Source organism: Sapajus apella, unplaced genomic scaffold, assembly GCF_009761245.1.
Source record: "Sapajus apella isolate SASKATOON/1434 unplaced genomic scaffold, GSC_monkey_1.0 scaffold190, whole genome shotgun sequence".
Lineage (NCBI taxonomy): Eukaryota > Metazoa > Chordata > Mammalia > Primates > Cebidae > Sapajus > Sapajus apella.
The window spans coordinates 285488-298580 of record NW_022437130.1 but is presented as its reverse complement, the minus strand read 5'-3'; the positions used below and the strand labels follow the sequence as shown (position 1 = coordinate 298580).

The window sequence follows — 13093 nt, the reverse complement described above, 5'->3', positions numbered from 1 at the left end:
TGCCTCCTCAGCCCGGGAGCTCAACCGCCTTCCTCCCAGTGCATGTGGGCTCATGGGGCAGAGTCTGCCACTCACCAGTGGAGGGGATGCTTAGTTACACCGTTCTGCCTTCATTTCCCCATCTGTAAAACGGGGATCATGAAAGCCCTCGCCTCACAGAATTGTAAGGACCAGATGACTTGGTCTGTGTGCTGTGGTCCCCATGGGGTGGGGGCATGACTGCTGTGGGCAGAGCTCAGTGTACCCAGCCCCCAGCATCCTGCCTGAGGGTGCAGGTGGGCAGGCCTTGGTGGTCTCCCTGTGGTGGTGGCCTGTGCTGAGGGAGATTCGCTCATTATAATCTGTTTCTCCCCTAGTGTGGTTCGGGTAACGTATTGGAATCACTGGGAGGTTTGTACTGTCTGCCTACTGAAACATTTCATATAGAGTCAGTTTAGAAAATACACCCAAGTGATGGAGGAAGGGTGTCCCTTGCCTCTATCACTGCTGCTGTGCACCTATCAAGACAATTTTCTATGTACATATCAACATATACATGTATGGTTTATACTATGCAGTATTGCTTTTTAATCTGTAAATATAAACTTGAAATTTCAAACCATAAGGACACCTCAGATAGCGTTTCACATTCCCAAGTGTACGCAGCATCTTCTTCCTAATGGCCACTCAGCATCTGTCTGTGCCCCTGGTTCCAAGTTGGAGAGGGGTGGTCTGTACCCACCAGTCCACCTGGCCTCTGACTGTGAGCTCATGATGGCTCCCAGGTGGCTTCTGCTTGCTCATCTCAGTTCATGGGACATGAACTGTGGGTGGGATGGCCTTTTGGGGCTGGGGTGGCCTTTTGTATCCTGGCCAGCCCCCTGTTAGAAAACTTGTGCTTCTGTGGGCTTGCAACCTGAACACTGACTTCTTCCTCCAGTAGCCCCACCCCAGGCTGTGCTGAGAGCCCCACCCTGCCGATGCTGGGGAGAGAGACTGTCAGGCAGTCCGGAGGGCTGGGCAGGGAGTAAAAGCCACAAGCAGATATTTGCCTGTGAAGGAGGAGGGAGCAGTCATTCTTCTTAGGGGTCAGGAGATCTGTAGAGGAGCAGGACAATTTGATTTGGACTTTAAAGGGTAGTGTAGCAATTTCCAGGATGCCCTGAGAAGGCATGAACATTCCAAGCAGAGGGATCTGTGTGCACAGATATGGGTGAATGACAGTGTATATTTGTAGAGCGTGAGGGACAGGGGTGGCTGCTGTCATAGGGACAGGGATGCTGGGCAGGAGTGAGGGGCTCTGTCTGCTTTGCTCAGAGTGTGTGCTGTGCACTGACTATAGCAGGTGGCTGCTTTATTTTAAAATGAGTATGTTGCTGGTTTTATTGAAGGGTAGCATAGACACGTAGGAGAGCACACAACCCGTTTTTGCAGTTCCATGGGCCACCTCAAGGTACAGGCACCTTTGTAGCCCTACTTGGGGCATCCTCAGCAGAGCCCCAGCAGAGTCCTCTGTGTTCAGCTGTCTCAGCCCCACCTCTGACTCTAGCACTGTGAGTTTGCATTGGCTGTTCTTGACATATGCTTGTGTGTCTTTGGGGTTCATAAGACTTATGTGTTAGGTACACCCCAGAAGAGGAGTTGGCAGTGAAGGGTTACAGGTAGATGAGTGATAGGGTCATATTTATGCCACAAAACTCACCCCTGGCAGTGGTGTCAAGGATGACCCCGAGGGTGAAGAGGAGCAGGGGAGAGCTGGGGGGCTGTGGGCAGAGTTCAGAGCCCCTCAAGTGTAAGAATCATTATTTCTGATTATTTCAACCTCCCTGATGACCGATATAGTCATCTTTAAAGTGTTGCTGGAGAGGGCAGTGGCAGAATTTAAAAGCTGTGATGAATGTCAGATTGGGGAAAAGAAGGTGTTAAGTCCTGGCTGGCAGAGCAGGAAGGGTGGCAAGGAGAAGTTTGGGGATTTGGGGTGCTTGTGGGGTGTCCAGGGTTCAGCCAGAGTTGGACAGGCAGATCTGATGTTCACAAGAGACTTCTGAACCAGAGACATTGGGAGGCACCCGCACAAGCCCAGGGTGTCAGTATATTTGCTATTGGCTGCAGCTAACAGGAAACCTAACTCAAAGGGACTTAAAAAAAAAAGGACACTTATTGTCTCTGTACAGAAGTCTAGAGATAGGACAGTGCCAGAATTGGTTAATTACTGGATTAGCTGTGTCACCCAGCATTTTTTCACTTTACATTTGTATTCGTTTGCTAGGACAGCCATAACAAAATACCACAGAGCTGGTAGCTTAAACAACAGAAACTAATTTTTTCCACAACTTTGGAGGCCGGAAGTCTGAGATGCAAGTGTTGACAGGGTTGGTTTTTGAGCTTTGCAGATGGCTGTGTGTCTTCACGTGGTCTCGCCTCTGTACATATCTAGGCCCTAATTTCCTCTAATGAGAATGCCACTCATACTGGGCTAGGACCCACCCTCATGGCTAGATTTCAATTTTATCTCTTTAAAGACTGTCTCTCCAAATACAGTCATGTTTTGGTACTAGACATGAGGACTTCACCATACGAGTTTTAGGGGACACAATTCAGCCAGTCTCCGAGACTTTGTGCCAGAGCAGCCATGTCACGGTTGTGTGATACCCAATGTAACCAGAAGGGAATTCTCAGATCTCACTGGCCCGAGTCATAGCAACCACTGGCAAGGAGGATGGGACCACCATGCATTAGGATTCAGTTTCCATTCCATCTCCTGCCTAGGCTTCCTGCTGAAAGCCCTGGGAGGATGGAGCAGGTGGGGTGGCTGCTGGGAGATAGTGCCAGGTGTGCAGTGGAAGGGGACTCAAGTTGCGGAAGGGACAGGGTGTGGGGAGAAAGAACCGAAGAGAAAGCAGGAAGGAAGGTCAGTATTACAAGGTCAGGAGAAGGAAGAGGGGCCAAGACAGGGTGGATAGTGAGGTGGGCACAGGACTCGGGGGTGAAGGCCGAGAGGCCAGGGGAGAGGGTTGCAGAGCTGCGCCTGTCAGCAGGTACTTTATCTTTGCAGTGGGGGACAGTGCCACCCTGAAGGTGGAGCAGCAGGTGGGGTTTACCCATCAGGGGCCACCACTTCCTTTAGAGAGAGAGTGAGAGCTGTAAGGCCGCAGGGTGTACCCAACCGCTGCAGCACTGAGAGTGATGGGTGAGGACTGGCACTTGTTTGAAGGTAGTGGTGCTGGGAAGGCAGGAGGAAGGCTGAGAGGAGGGTTTTTTTGTGACTTTGGGGTTGCTGGGTGCGGGGTCTTGGGTATAGGCAGAGAGAGCGCCCAAAGGCCAGCTGGGGAGGATGTTATAGTCTTGGTTCCCCTGCTAAGGATGGAGACCTGCTCTGCGTTGAGGAGTGTGCAGGCTGAGAAGACAGCTGCACAGAGCCGTGGCCAGATGCCACTGGGAGGCTGGGAGGCGTGGGAGGACACCTTGCTTGGTGACGTTGTTTTCTTCTCAAGTTTTAGAAGAGGGCAAACTCAGAACTCCGTCAGAGCTGGAACTGGATTCTGAATTCCACAGCCCAGTAGATATGGTACAAGGAGAAACTGAACAGGAAGGGAGCCATAAACAGTGCTCATCTTCCTTGGTCTGAGAGCAGAAAGGAGTTTTAAAGGGCCTCTGGCCTGATCTCTTCACCTTCATGCCTGGTCAGGCCTGTTGCTGGACAGCTTGTGGATGCTGAGTCCCTAGAGGCTGTGCCAATTTGCACATCTTTACATAGCTTTTGCCTTGTAGGGGATGTACAGGGACTAGACCCCATGCCTCCTATCTCCTTGATGACAAAGCAGGGATTTGTTTTCAGGTCTAGAATTCCAAACCCAGGAGAAGCTTCTAGTGTTAGGCATCAGAGATCTCTGCAGCAGCCAGACAGGCAAAATAAATCAGTAGGATCAGATGGAGCATTAAAACTGATTTTGGGGAACATCTAATTATACATTTAACAGTTAAGAATTGTTTTCGCCTCTACTAATAAATGTTTTCTCTTCCATTTTTCTTGAAGCATCAATCCCTTTGACCTTTGAATTTATTGATTTTTCTATGTTAAATGGAATAGAGACATACGCTATCTTTTTAAACACCCCGAGCCCCACAGGCTGCTTAGTGGCAGCTTGCACGAAGCCCCTGGACCTGGTGGTAGAGGGAGGCAGCGCCTGCGTGGCCTGCCTGGCCTGAAGATCCTCGATTCCCAGTAGAGACAGGGACTTTCCTCAGCCCAGCCATCTTGCAGGTGTTTCCAGTCCTCCCAGTTCATGAGAAATCCCCCCAACTTTCTCATCCAGGATCCATTCATGCCTCTACAGAACACATGATGCAGAGTACAGGCAGCCCAGCTGCCACCCGCCGGCCTCCAGCCTGGCCCAGCCCCCAGCGTGCTTCTAGCCGCTGATGCTGATTCAGTGAACAGCACTAAAAAGGTTTCACAGCTTTATCATTTCTTTGTATTTAGTTTAAAGTCATTTAAGAAACTACTTAGTCTTACTTGTTCATTTTGTGGGGAGTGAAAAGTGACTTGCTAAAGGTTCTCTCAAGAAATTTCCAGAGATTCGCTGACATGTGTGTTTGGTTTATCTCCTTACTCTTTCCCTACCAGCACTGGCCTGTGTTTGTGGAGGTGAAAGACCTTTTGACGTTGGTGCCACCCCTGGTAGGCCTGAAGGGGAACCTGGAGATGACACTGGCGTCCAGACTCTCCACAGCTGTAAGTGGACACCTGGACATACGAGGCAGCCACAACATGGGGCAGGAGCATCCCTACCACTGGGTCTCCTCTGGTGCACAGGCGGTGGGTTGGATTCTCCAAAACAATGGTTATTTCTGCGTTTTGTTACCTAACGATGTGGCCATGGTCCCCCTCCCAGCCTAACACCCTGGCTTTCCGCTACCAAACTGGATGACTAAGGGACGTGCACAACCCTGTGTGTCCCCGTTCCTCTCTTGACCTAAATGTCAGTGGGTGCCATGTGCCCCAAGTCCGCACACCGCCCTGCCCACCCACATCCACCTGGACCCTGAGCCTGTGAAGCTAAGCCCCTCCCTTCATACATTCATGCAGAAGCCACGACAAGCAATGCAGACGTGTTGGAGTGTTCAATGGAGGAGACAGGAATGGTTTGTCACCTAGAGTAACCTTTCTTGGCTGCTTCTACTCCCCAGAATTGCTCTCTGAATACTTGGTCACTGGAGGTGTCTTCGCTGGGCTCCTGAACCAGCATAGTTCCTAGTTCTGCCAGCTCTTCTCAGACCTTCCCACCTACCCCAGGAGACTGAAGCTTTTTTCCTTCTATTACGCAGAATGGTTTCTCTGTTCTCTGATGCCCATGTGATATCCTGTAGGTGACAAAGACTGTGGCAAGAGGAGGTTGTGGTGTGTTCAAGGAACTGAGAGGACAGCAATGTATCTAGAGAGCAGAGGGCAGGTGGGGTCGGGGCAGGGGACTGCTGAACATGAGGCTGAAGAGATAGGCAAGGTGTGAGGGGCCAAACAGTGGCGCTGAAGATAACCAGGTTCTGGTCCTGGAACCTGTGGATATTAACTTCTAGGGAAGACGCCTTTGCAGAGGTGACTAAGAGCAGCTCCTTGGGATGCGAAATTGTCCTGGATTATCCAGATAGACCCAGTGTAACCACAGGGGTCCTTCTAGAGGTGGACAGAGGGATATTTCAGACAGGAAAAAAAGGCCATGTGGTGGAAGCAGGGTAAGAGAGGAAAGATGCTATGCTCCTGGCTTTGACAATGGAGGGCCATGAGCCAAGAAATGCCATTCTGTGTGCTCGGAGAGAGGAGATAGACTGTCCCCTAGAGCTTCCAGAGGGAGTCAGATTTTGATTTTGACCCCATAAGACTCATTTCAAACTCCTGTCCTCCAGAACTGTAAGAGGATAGATTTCTTTTGTTTTAAGCCACTAAGTTTGTTACAGCAGCAAGAGGAAACTAACACAGAGGGCCAGATCACGTGGAGCCTTGTGGGATGTGGAAATGTTTGAACAGCTGGTAACATGCGTGCAGTCACACGCATGCACACACAATTCATGTATTCACATGCATACATTGATCCATTTTTGTGAGGGAAAAAAATGTCGATAGTAATCTCTGCCATGGAGGCATTTCAGATGTTTGTTTCATAGTGCTTAACTGCATTTTATTTCATTTTTATTTTTTTGAGACAGTTTCACTGTGCCATCCAGGCTGGAGTGCAGTGGTGTGATCTCTGCTTAGTGCAGCCCCCACCTCCCGGCCTTGATTCTCATGCCTCAGCCTCCTGAGTAGCTGAGATTACAGGTGTGCACCACTACACCCGGCTCATTTTTGTATTTTCAGTAGAGATGGGGTTTCACCATGTTGGCCAAGCTGGTCTTGAACTCCAGACCTCAGGTGATCCACATACCTCAGCCTCCCAAAGTGCTGGGATTACAGGCATGAGCCACCACATCCAGCCCTTAACTGCATTTTAAACTCTTCTCTACAATGATCATACCTTGGTGTTATAATTCTCTTAAAAAACGTAAACCATGAGAGGAAAAAAGAAGTATTAATGTAATTCATTACAACAGTCTTTCAAAGGAGAACAGACACATTATCATCACAGTAGAACCTTCAAAGTTTCCACTTTTTTTTTTTTTTTTATCAGTCTTAAGGTATAAATTGATAACAAGAAAACCAGAGGATTTAAGTGTGCAGGTCAATGACTTCTGACAAATACCTACACCTGTGTAGCTATGACCCTAGTTGAGACACAGAACATCTCCATCTCCCTGGAAAGTTCTTGTCACTGTTGCAGCCCACCCACCTACTCCATACCGCCCCACTCTGATCTACCTTCAATCTCCATTTATTAGTTTTGCCTTCAACTCCCATATGTGACTTACAAAGATACTCTTAGTGCAACTTGACACAGAAGAATATTTTATTTATGTTGTTCTGTGTGTTCTGGCTAGTATAATAAAGTAGGAAGACAAAGTAAGAGTCTTAAATATTGGAAAGGAAGAGAAAAACTTACTTTTTTTATTAGTGATATGCTTGCCTTCTGGGAAAATCCAAGCAAATCACTTAGAAAATTGTAAAACAGTAAAGTGGGCCAGTTTCAAAACATCTACATGAAATAAAATATATACATTAACATGCATAAATATGCCTCTGTATACTCCCGTACACATTGGAAATAGTCATTTGTATTCCAGGAATAAATCCACTTGGTCATGGTGCATAGTTCTTTTAATATACTCTTGTATTCAGTTTATTAATATTTTTTAAAGATTTTTGCATCAGTATTCAGCAGATATTGGTCTGTGGTTTTATTTTCTGTTAGTGTCTTTGGCTTTGGTATTAGGGTAGCACTGGTCTTATAAGATGAATTTGGAAATATTTCTTCCTCTTCAATTTTTTGGGGACAGTTTATGGATGATTGGTGTTCATTTTTCTTTAAATGTTTGCTAGAATTCACTAGTGAAGCCATCTGGTCCTGGATTTTCTTTGTTGGGAGGTTTTAATTGCTGTTTTAGTATATTCAGATTTCCTATTTCCCCATGATCTAGTCCTGGTCAATTGTGTGTTTCTAGGAATATATCCATTTAAATTAGGTTGCCTAGTTTGTTTGGATACAATTCCTCTCTTATATTCTTTTTTATTCCTGTAGAATCAGTAGTTATATCTCATTTTCATTTTTCATTATAGTTTTTGAGACTTCTCTCTTTTTTTCTTAGACAGTTTAGCTGAAGGCTTTTGAATTGTTGATTTTTTTTTTTGAGGAACCATTCAATTCTTAGTTTCATTGATTTTTCTCTATTATTTTTCTACTCTCTAGTTATCCCTGCTATAATCTTTATTATTTCCTTCTTTCTGTGAGCTTTGGATTTAGTTTGCTGTTTTCTTAGTTTCTGAAGGTATAAGTTTAGGTGATTTACTTGAAGTCTTTTTTTTCAATGAAATTGTTTTCAGCTATAAATTTCCTTTTAAAACTGCTTTCACTGCATCCTATAAATTATGATGTGTTATATTTTCATTTTCATTTGTCTTGAGATATTTTCTAATTTACTTTAGAATTTATTTTTTTGACCCACTGGTTTTTCAAGTGTGTTGCTTGATTTCCACATTTTTGGAGATTCTTCAGTTGTCCTTCTCCTATTGATTTCTAGTTTTACTCCCTGGTGATTGGAAAATATGCTCTGTATGATTTTAATCTTCTTAAATACATTAAGACTAGTTTCATGGCCTAACATATGGTCTATCTTGGAGAATGTTTTATGTTCACATTTCATTGAGAAAAATGTGTATTCTCCCATTGTTTGGTGGAGCGTTCTGTGTATGTCTTTTAGGTCCAGTTGGTCTCTAATGTTATTCAAACAGCCTATTTCCTTACTGATCTTCTGTCTGGTTGTTATATTCATCATCGACGATGTGGTATGAAGTCTCCAACTATTATTTAATGCCTCTCTCTTTCTTCCTTCTATTTTGTAAGTATTTGCATCATATATTTTTTGAATTTTGATGTTTGGTAAAATGTGTTTCATTATTTGTAATTGTTCTGTTTTCGTGATTGTTTCATCATTGTATCATTGTGTAATGTCTTTGTATCTTGTAACAGGTTTTGACTTAAAGTCCATTTTGTCTTATATTAGTATAGCCATTAGTATAGATTACAATCTACCTTAAACTGATAGCAGCTTAACTCAATTGCATATAAAACTCTACTGTTTTCAGTTCTGCCTCTGAACTGTATTACTGATGTCATAAATTATATTTTTATATTGTATACCTATTAAAATAGATTTAAATTTTTTGTGTGCTTTTGTGTTTTAAATGCTTATAAAAATTTTTACAAACCAATTTTAAAATAATACAATTTTTTATATTTGTTTGTGCATTTACCTTTATTGGAGAACATTTTATTTTCATCTGGCTTCAAGTTCCTGTCTGGCATCCTTTTATTTCAACTTGAAGGACTCTCTTTACCATTTCTTTTAGGGCAGATCTAGTAATAGTGAAATCCCTTAGCTTTTATATAGGAATGTCTTCATTTTTCCCTCATTTGTGTAAAATAGTTTTGCCAGATATAGACTTCTCAGTTGACAGCTGCTTTTATCCATCACTTTAAATATATTAGTATTATTACCTCTGGACTGCAAGTTCTGCTGAGAAATCCGCTGATGATTTTATTGAGGATCTTCTGCATGTGACGAGTCTCTTTTCTCTCTTGGATTTGAAGATTCTCTTTTTGTTTTTGACTTTCGAATAGTTTGTTTATAATGTGTCTCAATGTTGATCTTTTTGAGTTTATCCTACTTGGAATTCATACATCTTACATTTCTATATATCTTTTTTGTTTTTTCTTTTTTCAAATTTGGGTAGTTTTTGGCCATTGTTTCTTCAAATAAGCTCTCTACTCCCTTATCTCTTTCCTTTCTGGAATTCCAAATTGTATGTATTCCAGTTGATGCTGTTCTATAATTCCCTTAAGTTTTATTTACTTTGAATTTATTTATTTTTGTCCTTCAGACTTGATCATTTTAAATCAACTATTTTCAAATTTACTCATCCTTCTGACTGTAGAGTTTGCTGTTGAACGTCTATAGAGAATTTTTCAATTCCATTACTGTGTTTTTCAGTTCCAGTATTTCTGTTTGGTTCTCTTTTTATGATTTCTGTTTCTTTGTTGATATTTTCATCCTGTTCATATCTTATTATTTTTTTTTAATTTCCTAAAGTTGTATGTCCTTTACCTCACTGAACATGTTTAAGACAGTTGTTTTAAAGTCTTTGGCAAGTGCGAAGACTTTGTTTCTCTAGGGTCAATGTATGCCAATTTTTTTGTTCCTATGTATAGACTGTGTTTAACTTATTTTTTGGTATCCTTTCTCATCTTTTATTAAAAATTAGGTATTTGCAAAACAGCCATCTCTCCCAATCTTTGCAGACTTGCTCTGTGCAGGGAAAAATCTTCACTAATTAGTCTGGCATGAAAGCTTAATGTCTTTTCAGTGGTTTTCTGGTATGCATCTTCCTGGGCCTGTGGATGTACTTTTTATCTCCAATTACCCCATATACATGGCTGCTTTTAAATGTCTTCATTTCCCTCGGAGTGTCAGCTCTGCTTCTTCTCAGGTCCTTGACATTCTATTGCATTTCTCTGTCCATAATGTCTTGCCCCCCGCCCCCCCCAGGCCCTCATGGACCTACATTTCCTCCACAGCTCTAACATGTTGGGCGCCTCTGTGGCCTCCATCCTAATGTTCAAACTGTGTCTCCATTTCCATTTGCTCTCTCAGGAGAGACAGAAATCAGTTTCTTGGGCAGACCCCAGGTGAGCAAGAGGATAGCCAGTAGGTTCAATTCCTTTCTTTCCTTCTTTCTTTCTTGGATTAGGTGGTTCCCCCCAACTGCACCATGCTGTGTGGAGGAGGAGTGGTGTAAGGGCAAGCAGAAACACTGTGGAATTTCCTATTGGTTTGAGGGTGGCTTTTTCTTGGTTGAATTTTCTCTTGGTTACTGCAGATATTTACTGATATTTGAGCTGCCACAAAACTATTTTGCTCAGTCTGTGTTACTTATTTGATGTGTCTGTGGGGAAACAAGGGCCTGGAGCTGCCTATTCACCATCTTGCTGGTGCCACTCTTTCTCAGCTTCCTTTTAAATTTATATTTGTTTTGTTTTGTACTCAAGTACACCCCCTAGTAATTGTTTTAGATAAGATTTGTTGTAAGTAAACTTTAACACCTGGAGTAGGAAAATGCTTTAGTTTCTCCTTACCGTTGAATGCCAGCCTGGCTGGCTAGGGAATGCAATGTTCACAATTACTTTCCTGCCGTACTGAAGTTATATTTTCAGTATCTTCCTGTGCCCAGTGTTGCTGATGGAAGCCTGTGTCCTTTTGAGTCTCATTTCTTTTAGGTAACTTGTTTATATGGACTTTTTGGAGATTTTTTTCTTTTATTATCTGTGTTACGGAATTTCACCATGATGTTTCTGGTATAGAGTTTTTCTTATTATCTAGCATATATCTTGGATTTTTTCAATCTAAAGACATCTGTCTTCAGCTCTATAGAATACTTTTTGTTATTTTTTGTATTTTTATATTCATTCCTATTCATTTCCTCTCTCTCTGTAACTCCTCTTTGGGTACATAATTATAGTTTCTGAGTCTACCTTTTCAGTTTCCTACTTTGATTGTTTCCCTAGATTCTGTACTTCCATTGGTTGGCATCCTGGCATGCCACCACTTCTAGGTCCTCTCAGTGCACTGCAAGGAAACGTATATACATATATATGCTAACCTGTGTATGCACACATATCCACAGGTAAGATCCCTTAGGAAATTATTAGAGTGTGGGTCTTTAAAGAGAAGTAGAATCTTTGCATAGCCTCAAAGTATCGCCTTTAAATACATGTGGATTTCTTCGGTTGTTTTAATATATGTCCTCAAATCTTGGATATGCTGCCTTAAAGAAGCTAAAGCTTAATTCCCTCCCCTTGAGTGTGGGCAAGACCTAACGACTCACTTCTGAGAGTATAGGAAGGAAAAAAGCAGGGTTTGCAGTGGAGAAACCTGGCAGATGCCACCTCAGCAGTGACCTGGGTCAGCAGCACTGGTGACAAGTTATGCTGGTATCACCTGTGACAGGGTGCAAGTGGAGGCACCTCACCCCATTAGTCTTCTCCCTCAAAATCCACAGTCTCAGTTTAATCATGAGGAAACCTCAGACAAACCCGGTTGAGGAACATCCCACAAAATAACTGACTCATTCTTCTACAATGAGGCTCAGGAGCTGTGGCTAAATGCAATGGGTGATCCTGATTTATTTCCTGGAACATAAAAAATGACATTAGTGGGAAAACTGGGGACATCTGAATACGTTCTATAGTTTAGTTACTAGTCTTGTACCACTGTTCAATTCTTAGTTTGGTAACTATGTTAGTCCATTTGTATTTCTCTAAAGGAATACCTGAGACTGGGTAATTTATAAAGAAAAGAGGTTTACTTGGCCTACAGTCTGCAGGCTGTACAGGAAGCATAGTGCCAGCATCTGCTTCTGGTGAAGGCTTCAGGAAGCTTCCAATTATGGGAGAAGCTGAAGGGGAGCCATTGTGTCACATGGTGAGAAGAGGGAGCAGAACCAGGGAGGGAGGAGGTGCTAGAATCTTAATCAGCTTTCATATGAACTCAGAGCAAGAACTCACTCATTACCATAAGGAGGATACCCAGCCATTCATGAAGGATCCACCCCCTTGACTCAAACACTTCCCACCAGGCCCCACCTCCAATAGTGGGGATAACATTTCAACATGAGATTTGGGAGGGACAAATATCCAAACCAGATATTCGGGGATTTGGATAAACAATGATTTGGGGGGCCAGATCTTTCTTCCTCTGTCCCCCCAAATATCTGTTCTTCTCTCATTAAAAAATACAGTCATCCCTTTCCCGTAGTACCCAAAAGTCTTAACTCATTCCCTCATCAAGTCAATAAAAAATCCAATGTCTCATCCGAAACCCAACTCATGTTTCTTCCACTTATGAGACTGTAAAATCACAAGAAGTGATTTACTCCCAAGATGCAATGGTGGTACAGGCACTGGGTAAACATTCTCATTCCAAAAAACAGAAATCAGCTGAAAGAAAGGAGCAACAGGCCCCATGCAAATCTGAAGCCCAGCAGACAGGCATTACATTTTAAAGCTCCGTAATGATCTCCCTTGACTCCATGCCCTGCATCCAGGACACACTGGTGTAAGTGTGGCCTCCCAAGGCCTCTGGACTTCTCCACTCCTGTGGCTTTCCAGGGTGCAGCCCCTGTGACTGCTCTCATGGTGGGAGTTGAGTGCCTGCAGCTTTTCCAGGCATACCTTATAAGCTAGTTGGTGGCTCTACTATTCTGGGCTCTGGAGGGCGGTGGCCTCCTTCCCAAGCTCCACTAGGCATTCCCCAGTGGGGACTTTGTGTGGGTTCTAACCCCACATTTCCCCCTTGGCACTACCCGAGTAAGGTTTCTCCATGGGGGCTCTGCATTAGTGGCAGGCTTCTATCTGGCACCCAGGCTTTCACATACATCCTTTGAAATCACTCTTGCATTCCATGCGCTGAC

The 13093-nt window shown here is 43.6% G+C and overlaps 1 protein-coding gene across 5 annotated transcripts in view; it reads left to right on the top strand.

The window, feature by feature from the left end:
• Positions 1-13093, top strand: part of SLC41A3 (solute carrier family 41 member 3) — a 61891-nt gene that overhangs the window by 20171 nt on the left and 28627 nt on the right. For 3 of the 5 annotated variants that reach the window (XM_032269250.1, XM_032269249.1, XM_032269251.1), the window contains one exon: positions 4607-4714. In XM_032269250.1, the coding sequence (XP_032125141.1) occupies positions 4607-4714 (108 nt within the window). Of the gene's footprint in view, positions 1-3174; positions 3194-4307; positions 4431-4606; positions 4715-13093 lie in introns of those variants that run through there. The other 2 variants (XM_032269253.1, XM_032269252.1) reach the window with 2 other exon arrangements.